The sequence below is a fragment of the Amblyomma americanum genome, chromosome 8 (genome assembly GCF_052857255.1).
Source record: "Amblyomma americanum isolate KBUSLIRL-KWMA chromosome 8, ASM5285725v1, whole genome shotgun sequence".
NCBI lineage: Eukaryota > Metazoa > Arthropoda > Arachnida > Ixodida > Ixodidae > Amblyomma > Amblyomma americanum.
In genome coordinates this window covers 24,589,111-24,614,786 of record NC_135504.1, presented here as the reverse complement: position 1 = coordinate 24,614,786, position 25,676 = coordinate 24,589,111, and the positions used below count along the sequence as shown (strand labels likewise).

Sequence of the window (25,676 nt, the reverse complement as noted above, 5' to 3'; positions counted from 1 at the left end):
GTTCAGGTGTCCAACGATATATGAGCCAGATACTGTGCCATTTCCTTTCCCCCAAAACCAATTAATTTTTTTTTTTAAAGAAACTCTAACAGAGCAGATGTCCAGGAGAGGAAACGTAGTTCTGAACAACAAAGAGAACGGTTGATGACTTTTGAAGGTAAAATCAATACCCTAATGTGCTCTCTCATAAAGCGGACCAAACCCAACTGGTCTTGAGTCATCGGTGACAGCGGCGGCGCCCGCAAGTGAAGGAGCAGTAGTGGGGAACGAGGGCGTGGTGCGGATAAGAAACCGGCACGCTAACTCGGTGGCCGTGGCTCGAAATTGAAATGATAATTGGAGAGCGCTGCTAACTATCTTGTTCCTAAAACCAGATTAGTTAATAAGTTGACGGCATTCATGAGACCTTGAGGGTTTTGCAGGTCCCTAGCTTTCACCAGAGTTGCTTTATAGTTGGGTCTTTTTATGTTCCTCTTGGAGTGGTTGCTGTATTGCAGCGCGTTGGTCTGGTGATCAGCAGCGCTGCTGCCCCCTTGCCAGTTATAACTTCAACACGATGCTTCCTTTACCTGGTGTCGGTGGGGCCATGTGTGCATTCAATAAGACCTTGTCTTGAATTGATCCTGTGCCGCCCAGATAAGACGGTGGCGCCACATCGCGGACACCTCACAGGGCGTACAGACCTCCCCAGCTTTCCCCTAAATTTGCATACAACAGGTCAAAAGGACCCACCGCGGTGGCTCAGTGGTTAGAGCGTTCTGTAACTGAGCCGGAGTACCCTGGTTCGAACCCGACCGCGGTGGCTGCGTTTCGATGGAGGCGAAATGTAAAAGGCGCCCGTGTGCTGTGCGATGTCAGTGCACGTTTAAAGATCCCCAGGAGGTTGAAATTATTCCAGGGAGACCTCCACTACAGCAACTCTTACCTCCTTTCTTCTTTCACCCCGTCCTTTATTCCTTCCCTTACGGCGCGGTTCAGGTCTCCGCCGAGATGTGAGACAGGCACTACGCCATTTCGTTTCCCCAAACCAATTTCAATGGGTCAAAAAACCCTGGTTTTATTTCCGCTCTGGGTTTCAGCCTGGGCATGTAAGTATTCCGTACACTTCGCAGGCATGAAGAAGTAAAGCAGCGCACGGGAGTTCTTCTTTGCTGCTCCTTTGTCTTCCTGGTGTTGGCCTTCCTGGCCATGTTTTTCATCTACTCCAGCGGTGAGAACGACGTCATGCATCGCACACGTTATCCAGTGTCGCATTTCGAAGGACTTTCACGACCGTTGAGATATGCCGCTCAAGTGTGGCAGTAGTGCACGCCTGAATCATGAATATTCGACACCTTTAGCACACCGTGTACCGTGTTATCGTTACCGGTACCGGAGTATCGTGATCCCACGCACAGCCAATGCGCATGCGCAAATTGCCTTGACGGCGCCAGATGGCGCCAGGCACCCGGTAGCTGCGCGCGCACCCACAGCATCGGTACCAATCAGCGCGTGCTCACCGGCGGTAGGCGGGCTCCCGACGCCCCGGTAACGGTAACACGGTATACGCTATGCTAAAGGTGTCTATTATATGCCAGTAGCACCCGATAGTACAGCAAGAAAAGGACAACAGCGCTGTTGTTCTTGGGAGGTGAAATGCCCAGGGAGCCAGGCTTTAGTATTTCCTGATATGCGGCGTAGTCCCGATACAATGCAATGTTAAGGCGAAAAAATCAGCAGTCCTCAGCGAAAGAAAGATATGACGTTTCGGATCCCGCACGGGAGCCTTGTTCACAAGGTTGTGAACCAAAGTGTCCTGCAGCTGCGGTCGTTCCTGTTAAATGCATAATGACAAAATAACGTAATAGACGAACATAATTAAACGAAGAAAGAGCATGCTATAGCAAATCTGAACAAACAAAGTAGCCTCAGCAAAAGCTTGGCTGAAGGATAATAATAACAGACTGATGGTTTACTTAGTGTTAATAAGCTGTTCTTCAAAAGCAGCTGTCCTTGTGTAGGCCCTCATAAAACAGCTGATGAAGCTCGTCTTAACAAGGCGCATTACCTGTAGGCAAAGCCAGCACTCGCTAGTGGCCCTAAAATGGTCTACTGACTACTCCTTAAGCAACAAAAAGTGGCACCCAGTGTTGTCACTTGCCGATTCGTATGGAAAGCATCGCAAAAACAGAGCAAGAGGAGAGAAAGGACACTATTTCGTGGTTCTGGCTTGATTATTGGAAATTAATCAGAGCAGACCAGTTCAGCTCTCCATCGTGATAATCTTTGCTGTACTGTCATATTCATTTGAGCCTGTCTATTAAAGACGCGCGTTGTCTCGGTATGCAGAAAGAGCATTAGAACTGATAAACCCCTTCTGGGAGCGAGCCGGCTACGTGGTTTATGTCAGCAAGAGAATAGCGGCGCGGCTAAGACGGCACAAGAAAAAACAAATTGCGGTGCTTTTCCTCGCAGTGTACAGAAAATCGCCCAACAATCTGCTACTCGGAAGAGGCTGTACGAGCATTTCTGTTAGTCTCAGAGTTGTGCCTACGTATATTAATGCTGCTCTGTGATGCGAATTAAGCCGCTACTACCGCAAAAGAAAAACTAGAAACATCGAGCTGCTGTTTGCGCCTCTTTTTGTATCACTTGTTTGGAGAGCGGTAAAATTGCGCGGGTTGTTCTCGGGTATTCGTGAATTAGACTGTTGTAGCACTCCACTATAAGACAGCAATGACTTGTAACTTTCTGCCAAGACGAAGAAATGGGATTCCTATAAAATAAAAATAGAAAAGTATTAGGCGCGAAGCGTGTTTGTCAAGGCCATGGAGGAAGGTTTTTGGCTTCCTCCATTGACAAGGCTAAGCGCGTCCCTGCAGTTTCGCCTCTCGCCGCCAGGGGAGAGACGAGGCGCTGCTGTGTTGCAGCCCAACTAGAGCTTGGGCTTCTTAATAACACAGTAGCATTGGTTCGAGGAGACATCAATCCCAGGCATACCGTTTGTATTCGTTGCTTGTCCTCTCAGCGTAACCATTCGAACCGCTATTTACTACAGTGTGCGGTGGACTGTGATTTAATTCACCACCCTCTCTCGAAAGCCACTCAAGGCAGCGCGAAAAAGACCCGCGTTGCGGTATACCGCGCTTAGTCACTCCGTCTAGGATTTGACGATCCGTAAGCGTTTAGATTTAAACAAGCATCCGCGCACCGATATAGACAGCATTTTTTTGTCAGCGGCACCCTGATACACTCTAAGCAAACAGGAGTAAAAATGAGGTAAGCTGTCCTCTAGGGCACTCACTCTTTTATAAAAGGCATAGAGTTTCTTACTATTAACTAGAGGGAAAGCTGGCGCCCCGCCTATGGGGAGTTTGCATGGAGCTTCCTCGAGACCACCTGTACCACCATGGGCGCTCTAAGCATCATGGGGCGGAGAGCTATCGACTGCAAAACTACAACTTGCGGCCAAAAAGTAATGAAAAAAGAAACGTTCAATATGTCGTCTATACATTGCAATAAACGAGCAGAAAAGCATGTAAATGTAAAGTTTGCCCAAAATCAGCGAAGGCTTGCTCTCCTATTGTCCAAGCATTGCAGACTACAAAAGCCAATATATCGTGCTTAACAGGCGCACTTTCAAAAAGAAATGTTTTAAAAATTTCTTCGCATAAACAATTTAAGAGGTTTTTTTCACGGCATTTCGAAAAATGGAAACCTTTTATTGGCGTCGTGTGCTGTTGCGTTCTCGCTGCTATGGCTTTTGCGAAGTCGTCTGCAGAGCTTTTTTACTATTAATAGTAATATTACTATTAATAGAAAGAAACTCTATGGCGCGCGGAGCGCGCCGTGGATACGGAATGGGACATCTCTGTAACGCCACTCTGTGTTCCTGAAAAAAAAAAAACCTACTGTCCCGCACCAAGTAGCTCATCGCCCCATGATGCTTTGCGCGCCCATGGAGGTAGAGGTGCAGTGGCACCATCTTTCCCTCTAGTTAATTGTAAGAAACTCTATGACAAAAGGGAGTGTGCTAGATGACAGATTACTCCCTTTTTACACCCATATAGGCATACTGGTGTTTAGATTGTAGCAGCGAGTTGACGTTGCTGATCCTCCGTCGTTTGCGCCGCAGTCGAGGAACCGCAGCAGCCTGCCGAATCGTCGACGTCCGTGTATATAGCTACCCCAGGCGGGCACCCACCGGCACCCCCACAAACCCCCGCGCCCACAGAGCCCACCACTGCACCGTCCACTACCACCGGCTCTACGACTACAAGTGAGCCCCAAATCGCACTGGACACAAGTAAATGCATAGATGCACACTAAACAATTTCGCACATATAAGAGTCCAAATGAGCTCGACCCCCGACGAACACCAATTGCTAACCCAATGGCTAAACCAATGGCTAAACCAATGGCTAAACCAATGGCTAACACCAATGGCTAAAAAAGGGTGCGTAGTACGGAAGGGTGTACCTCTAGAGGGTTTAATTGTAGCACCCCCGTTAAAGGGTGCTAGTTTTTCATAACACCTCTACGAATGCATGTTGGAGGGGTGTTCCACTGTGATTCAGCCATGAAGCAAGAATCTGTATTGACGCACACGCTCTAAACTTTAATGCGGTGCACCCTTCCTGAAGGGTGCTGATCTCTGCACCCTTTCAGAGCACCCACTAGATGATAATGGGTGTTCGTCTGGGGACAAGCTGATTTGCACCCTTATAGGTGCGAAACTGTTTAGTGTGCACACTGTCCGGTACTCCGCTTCACAAGTTGACAGGCTGTGGAATCTGCAGTTACGCCGCATGCCCGCGCATGTGTGGGTATGCGATCACGTAATGAAGAGCTGTCACGTGACCAGACATGCTCTACGATCGCCGGCGAGGCGAAATCGACGCTCGCTACCCAATTTCTCTCCGAGCCCATTCCTGGCGAAGAGGCGGAAGCTGGTTGTGGTTAACCCTCTACGAAGATATTAGAAACTGGCTGAATGCTTGTACAGAAACAGACAAAAAAAAACTGCTGCCATGAGGATCACCGAAATCTGCTTATTAGGTGTGTCTTCTCACTTGTGAGCTGCGTGATCTCAGACTTTCCGTAAATCCTGTCACAGCGACAATCAAGGTAGAGATTAGAATCACGTAATACGACACGTCCAACACTTCTGGACAAAAATTTTGCATATTAGAAAACTAAGGTACTGGTATAGAGACATTGAAGGTAATGGGGTCAGTCTTCCAATATGCAGCAAAATCTTTTCCTTTATAATGTTTCTATCCATCGCATCAACCAGCTAAGACTGCCATAAAAACAATGGGGAATGCTTTTGACGATAACAAGAAACGTTAATAGCAAAAAAAATTGAAGCCTGACGACGGGAGATGTGCGGATATATTAATTGTCATAGTGAAATCTTAATATAAAAAAATTGCGCTCATAAACTATGTCCCGTTCAAAAATTCTTTGGTCCAGTATTTTAGGTATCAATTACTGTTGGTTTAAGATGAGTGAGCCAAGAATGATATCCGCAGTACAACGCCGGGCTATCAAGACGCGTTATAAAGGTCGCAAGCTCCGATTGCAACAATGTGGAGAATTTGCATTTCCGCTCTAGACTCTGTGGGCTTGTTCTGTGTTGCCCGTCCCTTGGTTCTAGCACAACCGGAAAGCCAGCTTTACAGGAACAGCTATGGCTCATTAAGGAAAACCATCGCATCGTTGGCATTGAGGTGCTGCCCCCCTTTCGCCAGGTGGGATCGAGGGTCCCCCACCCCGCACCACAACCCACTTGGTGCCACCACCACCCTTCATTCGCATTACAACGCACCATGCGTTGGTAGTTCGCACCACCGGAGCTGTCGCTGAAATTCGTATTACGTACAGCCGCGGTAAATTCCGTGATTTTTTTAACACAGCGGCTATGGTGAAATTTGGCGCTGGCACGATCAAGTGTGCCCTGAGAAGTTAATAACAATAATTGGTTTTTGGGGAAAGTAAATGGCGCAGTATTTGTCTCATATATCGGCGGACACCTGAACCGCGCCGTAAGGGAAGGGATAAAGGAGGGAGTGAAAGAAGAAAGGAAGAAGGAGGTGCCGTAGTGGAGGGCTCCGGAATAATTTCGACCACCTGGGGATCTTTAACGCGCACTGACATCGCACAGCTCACTGGCGCCTTAGCGTTTTTCCTCCATAAAAACGCAGCCGCCGCGGTCGGGTTCGAACCCGGGAACTCCGGATCAGTAGCCGAGCGCGCTAACCACTGAGCCACCGCGGCGGGTTGCCCTGAGGAGGCCGGCGTGTCTTTCTTGGGTGCAGGGCGGACGTACACCTACACGCCTTTTATCTGCACGGTGACCGAAGACGCGAAGCCTTCGTTCCGCTACCCGCCGGACGGACTGTGCGAGCTGATCTACTTTCAGATGACCTACCACTACGATCGCCACCACTTCAAGGATCCCCTGACCGAGCCCATCCGCTTGTTCGCCGAGCACGCCAAGCAGCACACCAACAGGACGCGCTTCGGCATCGGGATCTCGCTGCTGTGCGTGTTTCTTAATAATAATAGTTGGTTTTTGGGGAAAGGAAATGGCGCAGTATCTGTCTCATATAGCGTTGGACACCTGAACTGCGCCGTAAGAGAAGGGATAAAGGAGGGAGTGAAAGTAGAGAGGAAGAAGAGGTGCCGTAGTGGAGGGCTCCGGAATAATTTCGGCCACCTGGGGATCTTTAACGTGCACTGACAACGCACAGCACACGGGCGCCTTAGCGTTTTTCCTCCGTAAAAACGCAGCCGCCGCGGTCGGGTTCGAACCCGGGAACTCCGGATCAGTAGTCGAGTGCCCTAACCACTGAGCCACCACGGCGGGGTCATGCGTGTTTCTTTCTTTCTTTTTTTGCGTGTTTCTTTCTTTCTTTTTTTAAGGCGAAAGCATGCAATGGCTCATCGTTGTCCGTCCGTCCGCGAAATCTGTCACACTGTGACGTCACCAATAGCAGAATTGCTATAACCCATATACTCCTAGCAGTTGCAAAGTAGTGGATGATTAAGAATTAGTTATTAATTTGTAATTTGGAATTAATGAGTAAATAATAAATTAAATAAATAAATCAAAAGTAAAAACAAACAATAAATAAATTTCTAACACAAAATTAATAAGCAATAAAAATAAAAACATTAGGGAAATTAAACGAACGAAAAACTGAAAATTGAAAATATTAACGACTTAATAGAACTTACAAATGAATAAAATTAAAAGCTAAAAGAAAGAAAATATCAAATACAAAATAAATAAAAAAATAAGAGAAGCGTCCAAAGTGGGCGATGAAAGGCTTCCGCCTCGCGCACTTTACATCACTAAAGTGCCCCCTGAATATATTTTTAATGACGATTTTCCTTATGTCTTCCTCCTGGCCGAGGTTCCCAGCTTTCGAGCAGGAAATTTTCGAAAAGTGTTTCCGCTATTAGAACAAATATGGCATCCAAATAATATTTGTAATGCCTTCCCTTTCTCTCCTTCTCTGCAAAGTGTGCCGGATAAAACACCGCGGAAGACTAGCAGCAAAAGAGGGGAGCGCAAGCGTAGCGGCGCCCTTCCCTCTCAGCTATTATTATCACTTGTTTGTGATAGCGAGAGCTTGTCTTGTTTGTGGGGATAGGGTGGCCGCAGCTCACAAAGGACAGGGTTAATTGGCGGGTAATGGGAGAGGTCTTTGCCCTGCAGTGCGCGTAGTCAGGCTGATGATAATGATGATGATGCATTGGATGCTAAACTAGGCATACATCAATTTTATAAATTCAATAAAGGCCGCGTTTGGTCGAGTTGGTTTTCCATGCTTAACGTAAAAGCGCAAGAAATAAGGACATAGAGTAAGACAGACAACACGAGCGCTCGTGTTGTCTGTCTTATTCTTTGTCCTTGTTTCTTGCGATTTTACGTTCAGCATTTATAAATTCATCGACCGGTTAATTCCCTGACTTTGAAGTAATTAGGCTGAATTTTATTTTTACAAGCAATGTTGGTATTGCGTCAGGGAATAAAAGGACAGGTAATAATCGATGACGACGATGATAAGCAATCCTTTCTTAAATTAATTAGGTTCACATATTATTCTCTTTCTAATTAACAGGAGGATTGATTCGCCTAGAAATTGATTAATAAATTTGGAATTGACGGCATCGCCAAATATTTCAAAAATAAACGGATGGCTTATTGTTTGACCAATTATTTTCCGCAAGTGTGATTACTACATGTGAAAGATTGACGCTTCTTATTTCTTGTTCTGAGTTTGTAAGCTAGGTGTCAAATTCCGCACGGATGTTGTCCCCTGTTCGTCAGTTTCCCTAAAAGCTGTAACTAATTTTTTTTTCTTAACATGCGTGGCAAAATGTTGCACTTGCAATTTCTGTATTCCAGCCCCTTGACTAAAACAACCATAAATTGTGCTGATACCTCTGAATGCCCTTCAGGTAGTAAAAAGAGCTCAACTGATCTGCCGCTGGCACATCTCGGTTGCGCTGTTTGCAGAAACATCACCGTAGCGCAAGACGAGTTCGCCGAGAAAGGCGACGTCGGGAAGCGCGTCCGTGATCGGCTGGACTACTTCGCTGATCACAAGACCAACAGCTACGGCGTGGTGGATATGGAGTGCATGGCCTACGCCCTAGATCAAGCATACGTCGTAAACGTCTTCAATATTTTCAATGTAAGTCGCTACTTTGCAAAACTTATCACGTATAATGCTTCAGCGGCTGCCGATCCGTATACTTACTCGGCTGCAGCTGGAACAGCGCGGTCTTAGATTATACGACGGCCGGGACTCGTTATGTCTCGCGCATGCACCCCATGCCGAGCCCTTGACTTCCTTTGAAATTTTAATGGCTTTTATCTTCTTCTTGGTTTCGTCCCCCTACTGCGCCACGAAAGATTGCATTCCACGACTGCCATGTTGCCTATAGTATACGACCGCCGAGGAACGGACAGCAACGAAGGTACCATTAGACACCTTTAGCATATCGTGCACCGCCTTACCGCTACCGGTACCGCAGTACCGCGAGCCCGCGGTCAGCCAATGCGCATGCGCAAATCACCTTGACGGCGCCAGATGGCGCCACGTACCCGGAAGTTGCGTGCGTGTGCCTGCCGCATCGGGACCACTCACCGCGTGCTCACCGGTGGTGGGCGGCCTTCCGGTACTTCAGTAACGGTAACACGGTATGCTAAAGATGTCTAAGAACGATAGATTCTGTGGAGGCTGCCTATAGCCTGCAATGCGCACCGTGTTCCAGCGCTGGCTGGAGTGGATGCGCTTTACTAACACTACGCTCGAAATGCTGAACTGGCTGTGAACCAGGCAAAAAAAAAACGCTTATTTATTGCAAATGCGGGCGTGAATCGCGATAACGCTTCCGGATTCGCGTAGCATATGTCTTGGTGATGAATTCCCTCCGGTGCGATCCGGTATATTATTCGTTTCTCGCTAAAAAAATTCGCTATAGAGACGGAAAAGAAAGCGACTACCTACAGTAGCTCAATGTGCACAACGTTATTTCCATTACTAACCGATTACCTATGCAATCCGCGGCTAAAGCATCCTCCAAGGTGATTACGTCACATCTATCAACGTTCACGACGCTTGAAACGGAATAGCCTTCACTTTTCATTCTCGACCACATATTCCAGGCCACCCATTTACAAACCCTGGACGTCAGAGCCCACGACTGCAGCGCCGCAATGACAGCGACAATTTCAAGAATAATCGGCATATCAAATCAGGTCCCAACAACCCTACTCTTAAACGCAGATATGCAGCAGCTGCTTTGGTCGCGGCGTCCTGCTAATTCGACCCCCAGTTGTGTGATGTTAGGATTCTTATTGGAAATAAAAAAAAGGTTACTTAAACAGCAGTCAAAAGCTGCTTCCCTGGATCGAAGGCATCGCCGTTTACGGTCGAATCAGGAGTGCGAGAAGAAATGAGAGGAGGAAAATTAAGTGGCGCCTTCTGTGAGCAGTGGCGCCAATTATAGTGGTTGCTGCGATCGACGCTCCAGGGTTTAGTGGCGTCCTATGTAAAGTCCCTTGATCGGTCCTATGTGCGGATCCGCGCCGTCTAGTGTTTGGTCTCGGCAATTTTACCTAGTGGTGCCAAACTAAATATATTAGCTGCAGCACTATACGACCCGTGAAGCAATGCAGCTCACATTTAAAGAAACGCGGCCACAACAAAAATTTGGAGGACGCTTAAGCTTCGAAAGAGCAGGACTCGACAGCGTGTTGCAGCATTGCCATGAAATCCACGGAAAGGAAACATATCTTGATGGACACTCGAACCACGCCGTAAAGCAAGGAAAGTGAAAATAAAATTGTTTAAGGAAATGAAAGGACGCCTGTCTCACATATCTCGGTGGGCACCCGAACCGGGCCGCAAGGGAAGGAAATTGAAATGAAAATTGGTCTTACCCTTAGGCCCGGTTCGGGTGTCCGCCGAGATATGTGAGACAGGCGTCCTTTCCTTTCCTTAAGAGAAGAGAATTGAAATGAAAACTGGTCTTAGGGCGCTCGGCTACTGATCCGGAGTTCCCGGGTTCGAACCAGACCGCGGCGGCTGCTTTTATGGTGGCAAAACGCTAAGGCGCATGTGTGCTGTGCGATGTCAGTGCACGTTAAAGATCCCCAGGTTGTCGAAATTATTCTGGAGCCCTCCACTACGCACCTCTTTCTTCCTTTCTTCTTTCAATCCCTCCTTTATCCCTTCCCTTACGACGCGGTTCAGGTGTCCGCTGATATATGAGACAGATACCTAGCCGTTTCCTTTTAAAAAAAAACAATTATTATTATTGGTCATAAGGAAAAGAAATGACTCCTGTCTCACAATTCTCGCTGGACACCCGTGCCGCGCCGTATGGGAAGGAAAATCTCTTCCCCTACGGCGCGGTTCAGGTGTCCAGCGAGATGCGCCATTTTTGGCCCACGGCAAAAGATGCCTACGAAAACGGCTTTTCCGCGACAGGAGCTCCTGAACGCTGTCGTGTTAAAAAAGTAATGCAAATTGCACCAATAAACGCTAACACGTCAGCAGCAACCACGAATGAAGATATGTTAACCACCATGAGCTGCTGCTGCACAGTGCCGCGTTACTCAGGCGTGGTAACGGTCAGCTATTTTTTATATTTACTGCTTTTTCGGGGAGATTGAGGACACCAAACTTCTGAACTGGCATCGCGGGTTGTCGACTATTCTTCAAGTAAACTTCAATATGCACATATGCCGGTTTACTCAACCAGCCGAGCTTTAAATGTACGTCAAGGAAAACTCAAACTAGTTATAATTCTCAGTAAATTTCGGTATTTGTCTTTTCCTGGGTATATTAACACTTCTTGGGCGGTAAAATAAATAAATGCTGAAAAACTGGGTGTTAAATTTTACGTCAATTTGATACAAATGTTTCATGTCCAAAGCGGCACCGAGTGGTTGACGCCGTTTTGGATTGAATCCGCCTTTTTCGCAAGATGTGTCGTCCTCTGGGAAGCTATGAAAATTCGTCTGCTGCTGGTTTAAAGCAAATTAACCTGGGTAACGCAAGCGCGATCTGGTTCCACGAGGGGGCAGCTATGCCTGCTAATTGGAAAGTGTGTGTGCTTGGCAGCTGCCGCCATCTGTCGCATGCGCCTGTGACTAACATGAACTGCACATGTGTAAATGTTTTTTTAACCAGTGAAGCTGGAGAAGTACAGTAAGGAGAAGAGAATCGCATGCTCACAGCGGCTGCCTGAAAAAGGCTGATTAAGTTGTAGAATAGCCTCTGGTATTTGCAACAAGAAAAAAAACGATGTCGACGCGTGAAGTCTACTCGCGAAATCGGCCAGTTATGGCGACATCTATATTGTGTTTCTTGAACTTTCGTGGCTTAAAAAAATCTTGTTTTAAGTGAGAGTTGTGTCTGTCGTTACACTCCAAAGAAAAAGGAGCAAAAACAGAGTAAGCTGTCTTCTAGCGCTCTCCCGTTTATAAAAGAGAGTGCGCTGGAAGACGGGTTACTCCCTTTTCACTCCTACGTGATGCTGCACACCAATCTGATCAATCTGATCACATGACCGGCCACCATGTTGAAATCTCGGACGGACACGGAACGTTCGAATGTGAGTAGCAAGAGCTAACGCTCTTAAAATGTCGTCGCTGCTCACGGTCGCAGCGCCGTTAACGCCAAGTGATAACGACGTGGCGAGCTTTTTAAAAGGTGCGGCTGTTTCCTTCTGCGCAGGCATTTGTTGGATACCACAAGCTGAAGGGACACAGGCTGGGAATCAACATGATGGCCAGCATGTATTCCAACAGCGCCATCTCTGCTGAATGGGATCGAGACAAAAGTTACAAAATCTACAATATGTTTAGGTAAGCCAACATTTGTTTCCTCTCATCTCGTACCTCATAGTCGTAAAACAGAACAGAGCATTTTCTGTCTTCAAAGCAGACTTCCTGTAATGTTTTTTTTTGCCCATGAGCTTGTTGGAACACGGTTGTAGTTTCTGCAGAATATATTACTACAGAACTACTGCCTACACAAAAGTAGTATAGAAAAAATAGTACTATAGCTTAAGACTACAGAACAGAAGAGTCTGTCGTTACGACAAAGCATGGTCTTATTTTGATACGCCCTTACAAAATTTTTTTAGACAGTCTATAGATTGTCCATAGATTCCTGTCTATAAAGTCTACAGACTTGCTGTAGAAAACCCTACAGAACAGTCTATAGGCAATACAAATCCTATAGACAGCCTATAGATTTTGGCCATACACTTTTAGCGGACTTTTTGTCTATAGTGTATACGTTATGAATAGACAAAAGGAAATATTTATAGGCAAGCAATAAAGTCTAAAAGAAGTCTATAGACTGTCTATAGGCCATTTTTGTAAGGGCGGTTTTGTTCCGCATTTTATTGAGTACTGCTTTCGCCGTACAGCCTCCTCGGACTTATCGTGGCCTTCAGATTACACGAATGTAAACCACGTGTGACGCGCAAAGGGTCAGGCGCCGCAGACTGACAGCGATAGCTGTAATGCGCCTTCTGCTAAACGGGCACCACTGATGAGAGCGCACGTTTGTGAGCCCCTCTACACTCCAGTAATCACGGAGTCGTCTTCACTGACGTCACAAGTTTTAGTCAACTAGTTGTAGAGGATCTTGCATTTAAATAACGTTTCTCCTACTGCCGAACAAACACCAACGTAGCCCTGACGGGCCAAACAATTTTTACTTGCAGCAAAAGTTTTCCTGAGTTGTACGCACTCTTTGTTTAACAGCTGACGCAGCAACCCGTACCACAGGACGTCCACGCCAATTTAACCTTTGGCGTTTCTCTGCACAGGCCGAACAACACCCCGAGTCCCGAGAACGTGCACAGATTCGTGTACCTCACCCACGTCCCGTACAGCGAGATGTTGGAGGGCAGAGACTGCGTCATCCAAACGCCACAGGTCCTGTTCCGGCTCAACACTACCTATCAATACCATCGTGAGCCGACAAGTATAGTGAGTATTACCGTTTCCCCGGAAACTGTCACACGTGGCCTCTCCACGCGGCCGCTCAACGAGGCCACGTGCGTGTGGCCACGTGGCCGCTGTGGAAGCGCACTTCCTCCCATTTAGCCTTCCGTACCTGTGAACTACCCGCAAGCTTGTTCCGCGCGTGCATTACTGTTTCCCCGGAAACTGTCTAACGTGGCCACTCCACGTGGCCACGTGCATACGGCCACGTGGCCGCTCAAGGAGGCCACGTGCGTGTGGCCACGTGGCCGCTGTGAAAGCATCCTTCCTCTCATCTACCCTTTCCGTACCTGTGAACTACCGGCAAGCTTGTACCGCGCGTGCCCAGCTTGTGTTGTTGACGGGTGAGGGCGCCAGATGCTACAGCTGGAAGCACAAACATTCCACCTCGTAAGCGCATTTCACACTTGGTGGAAGTGGGTGCCTGGGACACCCATTTGAGTTTGTTTTCAACCAGTTTGTTGCGTTTCAATGCAACCTTCGCTCACTCCATAGAGGGCGCCGCTTCCTATTGAAGAGGCTAATTGGTAGCGTTCGACGAACGTGAGCCCTTTTTGTAGGGAGCTGAAATTCGGGCGACCAAACTGATGATTGTTTGATGTATACGAGGTGTTTCACCTGAGACTTTACACAATTTTAAACATAGGCTTTTTGAGTTAGATGAGCGCTTTTTTCGACACAGCGTTACTCTCGGCGCTGTGGCCGAACAAATTTTAGCTACATACAATTTCTACATTCTGTATTTGTACATAGTGTATATAACTCTCTATCCCTATCCGTTATTACTATCGCCCTCCTCTCCCTTCCCCTCTCCCTGTCCTCTCCTTGTCGTTTTTTTCACGCTAGCCGCAGCTCTGGTGCTTCAGGTTTCGATGGCAGGTGCAGCGGCTAGCAACATCATCTTTCATTTCCGTTGTTATTTTTATTCTTTTAATTAATAAATAGCCACTAACAACAACATCAACAAAAACATCGTCATCATCATCATCAACAACAACAACAGAAATACATGCGCTTTCGAGAAGCTTGCAGGCAATGCAGCCTCTCCAGTGCACCTAACTCGTTGAAATAGCCAAAATTTGTTGCAGCATTTCTAAGCTAGAAAACACCAAAAATAAGATGCAGATGCCGCTTTCAGCGGCCGGCATTGCAAGTAAAAATAAAAATGCCGCTATCAAAGGGCAGGTTCGAAAAAAACTCCACTCAACCGCTCTGTTTTTAGTCTGTCCTCAGTTGCTAGGCTACCCCACCGTTCCCTTCAAAACAACACCCACAGAGTACTTTTCGGTGCACACGTCACGAGTCTGCTACCGGACGAAGTAAACGTGGCCAGAAGGGGCCCTGTTTTTCTTCATTAGCAAGTACGAAAAGAGGAGGAAATTGTCCTTAGCCTCCCTTCAAAGGGCAACTGCATAGGTTCTACAAATGGACGAGTTTAAAGGGGTCGAATGTGTGAAACTTGAAAGTCAAGCATGCGAAGTTCCTTTAGGCTAGCATTTGAAATGATGTAATCGCCGATTCAAATCGAGGCGGCCATCAAGCTTCTCCGCAGCGCACAGCTCCAAGTGGGGGGCGCATCATGACGTTACCGAAGATATCGGTACATTTCCAATGCATAAACGCTTGCTTTTTGTTGTAGCGGCGGGTACCGCTCAAGTACATGAACTGCTAGCAACAAAAACCATCCCGGTTTATTTCCACATACAGTCATATATATATACATAGCGACACTGGTGCCTCTGGCGGCAGGTGATCCCCAAACCGAAACCGAAACCACATATACAACATATTCCCTTCCTTATAAAAAAAAGACAGCTACATGGGTTAGTGATTTAGTAGTGGTAGTACGTTAGTACTCTTTTACAGGATTATATTTACAGTAACAACAATGTGCTTGTCTTATGCACTTAATACAATAATATAAAACAAAAAGAGGAAAACAAGATACAACTCTATGTCCATATTTCACAACGTCAGCAAACTCAACACTCGTGCAGATTGTGACACGTTCACGTTCACTGCAAAACGTGTCTTTCTGTACTTAGTGTCCATAGCGGTCTGGAGGTCGTCTATTCCTTGATGGCTGTACCCTACGCTGAGGTCCCGATGCTTCTGAGAAACCACTGGCGGCAGGCGAAGTTTCTTCCGGCTCACAGCCGGTCACTTGGAACATAGGCGGCTGCTTCGCAGCAGCCACAGCTGAAGTTCCGGTTGGCGCTTCTGAAACGGGTCTCTCCAAGGTAGGCGGTGAGCTGCTTTCCCTAGCGGTGTCATTTGTATCACTCCTTTCCCCCCACCCACAGATAAATGCAGAAGCTCGTGGCATCCTTGACAACTTTGAAGCGTTCCACGTTTTTCCATCATCAAGTTGGAAGGACGATTGCCCCTGTTTTCTTATCACTTTTCTTGGACGGCTAAAAGCCAGGTCACCTTTAAAAGCAGTTTGTCTGCGTACTCGTACAAGGTCACCAACATTCACTTTGGTTTCCCCTGCGGCCCTGCGAGCGTCTGTGTATAGTTTACTGGATTGCTGCTTTTGCTTCACCCGCTCGCGTAGGCGGTGGAGCTCTGAAGTAGGGTCGGATGCAAATATTGCTGACGGATACCCAACGACATCGAGCCGAGTCCTTGGTAGACGTCCATGCAGGAGAAGTGCTGGAGCAACTGCAGTTGTGGCATGCGGCGTACAACGGTAAATGCCCAAGTATTCTGTTACCGTTTGGCGTAAGGGACGCTGCTCGAGTGTAGCCACTTGAACAAAGCTTTTAAAAACTCTGTTGAACCGTTCTACCTGTCCGTTTGCTTGCGGGTAGTATACGGACGAATGCCGCAAGCGGATGCCGCGATCCTGCAGAAAAGCTTGGAACTCTCGAGATGAAAACTGTGGCCCGTTATCGCAAACAATTTCCTCTGGGTAACATTCACGTGCGAACACTGACACCAAGAAGCCTGTTACTGTGCGTGTTGTGACTTGGTTGCAAAAGTATACTTCGGGCCACTTAGAAAAGTAGTCGACCAGCGTGATCGCATATCGACAATCGTGTGGTGCTCTCTCAAATGGGCCAACAATGTCCATGCCAAGCTTTAGCCACGGTTCCTTTGGTAAGGGGACCGGGTTCAATGGTGCAGCCATAACCTTCGTGCTCTTGTCCGCTGCCTGGCATATACTACACGTTTGAATAGCTAGCTCGACTTGCCTGTCCATGGCTGGCCACCAAAAGTTTTCTCGCAGACGTGCTTTCGTTCGTACAATTCCAGGGTGAGCTTCATGAGCAGCGGTAATTATCCGCGCTGTAAGTGAGGCGGGAACCACAAGGCGTTCGCTACGCAAAATAAAATTGTCCACCACTGACAGTTCATCGCGAAGTTTGAGGAAAGGTTGAAGCTCACCCGGCAGAGATTTTTGCGCAGGCCAGGACGATTCAATGTAGGCCTTGATTCGTTGCAGTGTGCTGTCTTCCGACTGGGCCTGTTCAAACTCTTCCCTGGTAATGCAAGAAGATATAAGGGCAACTGATACAGTTTCGTCTGGTAAAGTCTCTTCTTCCTGAGGAGGTGACGCAGGGAGGCGAGAGAGCGCATCTGCTACTCGATTTTGCGAACCCTTCCGGTACTTTACTGTATAGTTGTACTGCAGTAGGCGCTCCGCCCACCGTGCTATCCGCAAAGGACGCCTTCCTGGCCCTTGAGTAGACAGCAATGCGACCAAGGCTTGATGGTCAGTAAGCAACGTGAAATGGCGTCCCCACAAGTAAACATGCCACTTCTCGCACGCCCAAACACCCGCAAGCGCTTCGCGTTCTCCTACTGAATATCTCCTCTCTGCAGATGAAAGCGCTCGTGAAGCAAAGGCGACAGTGTGTAGTTTCTCTCCCTCCACCTGTTGGAGAACCGCTCCAAGCCCACAGTCTGAAGCGTCAGTGGAAACAACAACTGGAAGAGATGCATCGAACATCCGCAGGACTATGTTGGACGCAAGTGCCTCTTTGGTCTTTCGAAAACTGGAGTCTACCTCGCCAGACCAAACAAATGGTTGCCCCTTTCGAAGCAGAACGCGCATCGGTTCAACCATATCGGCAAAGTTGGGAATGAACCTAGAGTAGTATTCGGCCAGTCCCAGGAACGATCGAAGGCTGGCTGTATTGGTGGGTATCGGTGTATCCTTGATGGAAGCAACCTTTTCCTCCAGCGGAACAATACCACTTGCTGTGATCCTGTGACACAAAAATGAAAGTTCCTGCGTATCGAAGATACATTTGCTGTTCAGTTTGAGTCCTGCCTCTTTAATGCGTTGAAGTACTGCTGCAAGGTTATCTATGTGCTCCTGCCGGCCCCGCCCGAATACTATAATGTCATCTATATAGAAGAGCACGCCCTTACATCCTTGCAGGACTTTGGACATCATACTCTGAAATGCAGAAGGCGCGGAAGCCAGTCCGAAGCACACTCGTTTAAAACGAAAGAGGCCTTCGTGAGTTATAAATGCGGTCAAATCGCGACTCGCAGGGTGAAGCATGACCTGGTGGTAAGCTGATGCGAGTTCTAGCTTAGAAAAATTTGTAGCCCCCACTAAACTATGCAATAGCTCTTCTGTATGAGGAAGGGGAAAGCTGTCTATTACGACAGCTATGTTTGCTTGTCGAAGGTCTACACAGAGGCGAATACCTCCCTCTTTCTTCTTAACGACCACAATGGGTGACACCCATTCAGATGCCTCCACCCTCTCTATCACGTCCAGATTTTCCAACCGATGGAGCTCTTCCGAGACCAATGGTCGTAGCGAGAGCGGAAGGCGCCGAAGTTTAGATTGCACTGGCTGCACCGTGGATCGCGTTTTGACGTGATGCACAAAACCTTTCGCGAGGCCAAGGCCTGGATCAAAAAGAGATCCAAACTCGCCAACTAATTCCTTTGGGAGGTTAATATCCTGCACGGATTTCGTCGGGTCAGGGCGCTGTTCCCTTCGAGAATTAGAAGTTAGCGTCGTTTCAAGGCATTACAGAGATGACCCATGAATCTGTAGACCGAGGGCCTTGATGGCATCGATACCCAAGAGTGAGGTGCCTTGTTCTACGACGTAGAAAAGAAGGCTTGTTGTGCTAGCTTTGTACGTAACGTCAGCGAAGAAACAGCCACGAACCGGAATTGGCTGTTTTGAATAGTCCAGTAACCGAACAGTCGGGGCCAAAAGTACTTTGCCTTCAAAATACTGCTTAAAAAGATCGTGTGCAACAATGGAAACTGACGACCCAGAATCTACAAGAAAAGTTATGTCCGCGCGGTCAATCGAAACTGTGACGTAAACAGCGGAGCGAGCGGCCGTCGTCACAGCTAGAATGCTCAAAACTTCCTCGCTAGGAGAGTCTTGGCTGTCTACCTCACGCACCGGAGCGGAGCCTCGTTTCTGGCAAACTGAGCGGAAGTGACCCATGACACCGCAATGGTGACAACGCTTGCTTTTGGCTGGACAGCGAACTGATGCTGCATTGTGCCGAGATGAACCGCAGCGATAACAACGATACTGGCGGTTGTGCGACCACTTCAAGCTCTCGTCGGATTCTGGTGTACGCGTAGGCGTATATCCACGAGTATTTATGCGTCCAACATCTACAGAAGGAGATTCTTGCAGATCATTGTACGCCAGCTCAAACTGCCTTGCCAGTAGTACTGCTTTAGCGAACGAGAGAGACGATCCTTCAAGCAGAAGACGCTCGCGCAAGCTCCGAGACGAAATACCAGCAACGAACTGGTCACGCAGCGAATCTTCTTAGGCAGGAAAAGAGCATGTAGCAGAAAGCTCCCGCAATGCAGTGATGTACTCATTCACTGATTCACCAGCTTGCTGAACTCGCCTACTGAAACGATGCCGTTCGGCAACAACATTGCTTGTTGCCGAAAAATGAGCATGCAGAGCGGCGACTGCGATATCGTACGACGATACTTCAGGCCTTGTGTCGCCTGTGCCCTTGCTATCTTCCGACGTTTTCTCAGTAGCAGTTTGCTCACCGAGCTTGACGTTGTCCAACGATGGAAGTGGTAATGTTTAAAATATGCGCTGACCTTCTACGCCGAGGCTGTGAAGAAGTAGTGCTTTGCGACGATCCGGCGTGCAGTCAGAGGCCCCCGAAGCAAGCACGTAGTTCTCGAAGATGCGGAACCATTGCGGCCACGCAACAGCAGGTCGACCAGGCACAGGCAGGAACGGGGGCGGCGGCGCGAGTCCAGAAATGCTCATGGCGCCTGAAAGCAAGCGGCGAAAGTCACGCCCCCCGAAATTATCCCGTCCTCGTCGCCAATGTTGTAGCGGAGGGTGCCGCTCAAGTACACGAACTGCTAGCAACCAAAACCATCCCGGTTTATTTCCACATACAGTCATATATATACACATAGCGACACTGGTGCCTCTGGCGGCAGGTGATCCCCAAACCGAAACCGAAACCACATATACAACACTTTTAACGAAAAAGAAGGGAAGGCACCGAAGGCAAAGGCTTTCAAGCGTTGTTTGGTAGCATCCAACCAGGCATGGCGGGGCGTGGTTGGCGGCAGCGGAAGTTGGAGATCTCACCTTCCGTGCCGTCACATTGAGCTTTTCCGCACTCCTCTAATGCATTGAGGCGAAGCGTCAAACATTCATCCGCATTGCTTTGGTGCTTTGAGGAGAAGCATCAAAATTGTATCGTCGATTACGTCATTATTCTAAGCGCTAGAGCAAAAATACTTGGCATCGTTTACCTGCAGCCTATATAAATGTGAATCCTTGAATAGTGCGGAATTCTCAAAATGTGGCTCTCCTTTCCAGCTCGCAGCCTCCGTGTACAACCGGATCGTCGAGTACGTTCCTTACATGGACCGCTACAACAGGCTGATCAGCATCACATTGAGGCTGGTCAACAAGGTGCCCTGGGACAAGGACAAGAACGTGCCTGCCATCGGAAACTTCGGCTGGAACAAGCGATGCGACGCCCACGGGGACATCACGGATAACCGCTACCGGAGGCCGAACTTGACAGGGTGGATCCCGTGGACAACTTACTCCGAGGCAAGGAAATCGCCTAAAAAGGAGTGTCCACTGTTTTTTTTTTTAAACGAAAGCATCACTACGCTAGGTAAAGCCAATTTCGCCGTTTATTGCTGGTTGCGCTTCAAGTGAGCCAGAGGTCATGTGTGGCTATAGGCCTTACCATATTTGGTCCACCATGGTGTCGCACCACTTGACCTTTGACCTTTCGATTCGCCGGTAGAGGGCGGTAGAATAGGCCGCAGCGTTCGTTGGGTGACCAGCCTCGCACAACCAACCTTTTACTGCCACCTGCCAGGGTGGCAGGGTGGGCGCGCTGACTATCCAGTGTGCGGAACACACTTTACAGAGGCCAAGCCGCGTCTACTTGCCCGATGCACCACAACTTTCGCTCACTAACCAGGTTCAGCAGAAGTTAAGTGCACAGGGTAAGGTAAAATTAGAAAAAAATCGTTTTTTTTTCTTTTGGAATTTTAGAAGTTCAATTCTTTCTACACATGTTCCATGATCGCACTTTCCTCAGAAAGCCATATTTACGGCTGAAAAACGCTTTTTCCGAAACCAAGTAGTGAGTGGCCACGCCCCCTTTCAGGATTAACGTCAATTTTTTCAACCAAAAAGTCCACCACCTGATTTCAAAACTTGTCTAAAATCAGCTACATATAAAAAATTGTCTGGAAACTATTGTACAGCTCCTCTTTTTTAGCCAAGACAATCCTGAGACGCTTTGCACGTTTTTTCCGCGTTTCTGCAACCTTCATGCAGCTGCGTCCGAGTGCTATCCCTTTCGATCAGTATTGTAAATTGGGCCAGTGTTGGTTGCTGCTGATATGTTGAGATGCCCAGGGCAAAGAAGGCCTTCGTCAGGCGTGAATTTCACGGCAACCGCTACGCTCATCGTGAAAAAGCAAAAGGATGTCCACGACCGAATGAGATCCCGAACGCCGAACGCGCCAGCTCCTCGACATCGAAGCTTTCAAGATTTTCTCTGCTTCCAGGAAGAGGATGTGCTACAGAGCAGCAGCCAATATGCCTTAATGGACATGGACGGCATTTTTGCCGCAATTACACAGATTTGTGTGTGCAGAGAGTGCGGTGGAAGTGTTGAGCTCATCGAAATTGTGACAAAACGGGTAGGTGTTGCAAGCGTTTACAGTTTGAACTGTGAAGTGTGTAGTGCCGCACAATGATTTGAGACGTCGAAGAAAACTACTTCTGGCCTCCATGAAGCCAACCTCAGGTTAGTGTATGCCTTGAGGTCCATTGGTAAGGGAATGGCTGCAGGAAATATACTCTGTGCTATGCTAAACCTTCCTAAGCCGCCGACAAAGTTTGCGAAATACAATCAAGAGCTTCTAGGTCACATCGAAGCTGCTGCTCAGGAGTCTATGAAAAGGGCAGCTGACGAAGCTGTGCAGCTGAATGAGGGCGATAAAGACATCGCAGTTGCTCTTGATGGAAGCTGGCAGAAGCGAGGCCATACTTCCAATAACGGCACAGTCTCTGCGACCAGTGTAGACAGGGAAAGTGCTGGATGTGGAGGTTTTGTCTAAACGTTGTCCAAAGTGCAGCATCAAGAGTACAAACAGTGACCCCCTTCATAGAGAGGTGTGCCAAAGCAACTACCAAGGCACCAGCGGTGGAATGGAAGTCGCAGGAGCACTGAAAAGTTTCGGCAGGAGTGAGGAGCTTCACGGCGTTCGATACGTCAAATACCTTGGGGATGGTGACAGCAAGGCTTTTATGGCTGTGAAGGCACAAATGCCATATGGTGATTCCGTTAACATATCCAAGGTTGAGTGCATAGGGCACGTGCAAAAAAGGATGGGCACAAGGTTACGAAGGCTAAAAAAAGCAAACAAAGCAGGAAAACTCTCTGATGGAAAGAGCCTCTCGGGCCGAGGCCGACTGACTGATGCAGTAATAGACAAGCTCCAGACGTACTATGGTTTGCCCATCAGAAGAAATGTAGAAAACCTGGATGAAATGCGAAAGGCCGTTTGGGCAACCTTCTTCCACTTATCGGCCACAGACGATGACCCATGCCATAGACTTTGCCCAAAGGGACCTGATACGTGGTGTGCCTTCAACAGAAGTCAGTCAGAGGGCAAGCCATTTTTCCACAAGGAGAGTTTGCCTGCATCTGTCTTGGAGGCTGTCAAACCCATTTATAGGAAGCTATCGAAGGCTGAGCTCCTAGAGAAGTGCCTGCATGGGCGAACTCAAAATGCAAATGAGTCGTTCAACCATGTTGTTTGGGAACGCGCGCCGAAGAATGTGTTTGTTTGGCTTCGGACCCTACGGATGGCAACACTGGATGCTGTTCTTTCATTTAATGATGGTAGCATCGCACGGGCCAACGTTTTGAAGGCGTGTGGATTGAACCAAGGGAGCAACACCATCAAGTGGCTGAGGGAAGCTGACCATAAGCGCATGTACTTTGCGGACCGAGCAACACGACAGCTTACAAAAGAGGCCCGACAGTCAAAACGACAAGCCGAAAAGCGCAAAAATGACGGCGACAGTGACTACGAAGCAGCGGGCTATTAAACCAATTACTATGGAGGCGTTTCTGCGAATAAAAAATGGTTTTTCACATCTTTTTTTCTCTTTACGCTCTATTATCTCAAAACAGTGTTTTTTCTTACAAAGGTACCATTATTTCCAATGCCTTTCAAGACAGACGGCTGTTTTTTTTTTGCAATCATCTACATAAGTGTTGCCAACTACTGAACTAGTATTAAGCAATTTCACTGAGCAGTTATTCTGTTATGAATTTTGAAATGCGCAAAGAAAGGCCAGATTTGTGTACTACCGGAAAAATTTTATTAAAAATCGAATTTTCAACACATTTCAAATATTCTAGATCAGTAAAAAGAGCACAAAAAGTGGCAAACAATGATATATGTATTATTAGGCTACTGTTATTAGTTAGTGAGAAACATGTACCTCAACATGGCCTAAAATGCATAGGAAGTATAGGTCTTACCCTGTGCCCTTAAACCGCAGCTAATTTTTGTCACGCATGCTAGGCGGGAACTGCACACTACCGCCAATGGACGTCTTTGGAGGCGATGACCACTTCTGGATTGAAAGTCATTTGTTGTAAATTGGTCAGCTGTCTAATATCTGTAATCTAAGAATAAAAAAAATGCAGTGGCGTAGAAAGAGAATAAAGTGGCATATGAAATTAGGTAGTTTGCAGATACAGGCCGGTCGCACCTGTCGCAGGGCAGGGTTAATTGCGGATCAGTGCGAAGGAACTTCGCCTTGCAGTGGACATGTAACCGAGCTCGTCATGTGATCTTCCCCGGATCACTTGGCCCGTCGGCAACAGTGGAATATGAGACCAGTGAGAGGGCGGCGTGATCCTAATTAGCGTGCATTGAGCGATCGGAAAGAACCACAACTATCGACTGCCCCTATGACATCGGTGAATGCTGAAGCTTGCGGCTTGTCATTCAATGAGCCGAAACGGATGACGCAAATATACGAAACAGAATTTTCCGCCAGCACACTGCCTAGTAACCTTTTTTTTTTCTCAGAGTGAGCTGAGAGTGCTTGTGCTCGAATGTGCAAGCTCTGTTTTCCACACCGTTTATCGCAGATCTGCAACGACCCGGTGTACAGCAGGAACTTAGATTGCGCACCCAAGGGCCTTGACGAAGGGTGCATCACCTACAACAAGCAGAAGGAGCTCTCCATCGTCTGGGACGACGCCGTCAGCCTCAGGAGGAAGGTGGGGGTGCCGCGTGTTATGTAGGGGCCCACCTGGGCGTCTTGCTCTCTCTCAAGAGAGATCACAGATTCTCTAAAGAGCCACGGTAGCTTCATAAGGTCATAAGTGGCTAAAAAAACCCTCCTCATAAGCAGGCCCCCTGGCCTTAGGATTTTCGACAAGTCCTGTGCACACATATTCTGCAGAGAGTAACAAGAGAGATTCTCGACGAGTTGCTGATACGTTGCGGTCTGTAGCGCAAGCCCAGTGTATTCGTCATATTTCCTTTTCTTGTGTTATTTGATAACGTTCGTATGAGGTCCATAGGCGTACCAAAGGGGGGTATGTCATCATGTTATCGAGGAGAGCTTAGTATAAGGGGTACATTCTTAGTCAAAATTGTACAGCCAAAGGGGTCTGCTTCTGAGCACTGCAGCGCGGCACCTCTTGCATACTCAACGACCCTAATCTCACGAAGCCCGGAGGAACTGAAGTCCTCAACTATCCCAAGCTTAGGACTCTAAAATGGGCTTAAGATCCCCGCTACACGACTTGGAAGGAAATCTCTTTGGCTGTATATTATTGACAGACTGTAAGTACATACGTTTGACGAAAAAGAACACGGCCTTAAAAATAGCCTCGATACAATGCAAGGGCTTCGCGGAAACTCGGTGGGGATGAGTTTCATAAAGCACCCAACCTTTCACAAATGTGTCCAACCAAGGAATTTGTCGCGGCTGCCAGGATTCGTGAGCCTCGACTCCTCTGTGACCTTTCGCGCTCTCCACCTTTCGTCCCGCCAGATCTGCGTGGCCAGGACCAACCTGACGTACCTGTTCAGCTTCGCCGTGTACGCAATCGACTACGACGACTCGGACTACGCCTGCCCCCGGCTCAGCCCCTACGGCCCGTACAGCCGACTGCGCATGCTGTACCAGCTGCGCAACTACCTGAGCCGCCACTACTTGAACGAGTCTGACGAGCCCGGTTGCCACAAGGTGCAGCCAAAGTTCATCACTCCGGAAGACTTCTGGAAGATCGAGAGCTGGCCAAACGAGGGCGTCTGAGACGCCACCTTTACCGCATTGAGGGAGGGGGGGGGGGGCGTCAACGAGGTGTTCCTCAGCGCAACACGGCGTTGATTTTTTTTTTTTGGGGGGGGGGGGTGTGCCGTGGGAGGGGAGGCAGGGAAGAGGAGAAAAGTGTTACGGCCGCTGCAGAACTACCGCTTTCGTTTCCAGGGCTGCAAAGAAGGACGTGGTCTCAGCGACGTCTTTCGCTGACATCCCAAGTTTGATCGACAGGAATAAAGCAGCCATCGTTCACAATGCCCATCTAAATGGGATACATGAGTGAACAGCTCGGCCGTTTAAGGGTTATATACATGAGCGCCCTAGTGGTGGCTTTTTCTG

General features: G+C 48.0%; 1 protein-coding gene across 1 annotated transcript; it reads left to right on the top strand.

Annotated features, from left to right (window-relative positions):
- The first annotated feature begins 1,118 nt into the window (after positions 1-1,118).
- On the top strand, positions 1,119-25,352 carry LOC144100154 (uncharacterized). Its single transcript, XM_077633180.1, has 9 exons — positions 1,119-1,210; positions 4,115-4,258; positions 6,300-6,525; positions 8,510-8,687; positions 12,243-12,373; positions 13,348-13,510; positions 20,328-20,567; positions 24,154-24,285; positions 25,068-25,352. The coding sequence occupies exons 1-9, from the start codon at positions 1,189-1,191 to the stop codon at positions 25,329-25,331; spliced, it is 1,500 nt and encodes a 499-aa protein (XP_077489306.1). The 5' UTR covers positions 1,119-1,188; the 3' UTR covers positions 25,332-25,352.
- Positions 25,353-25,676: the final 324 nt, after the last annotated feature.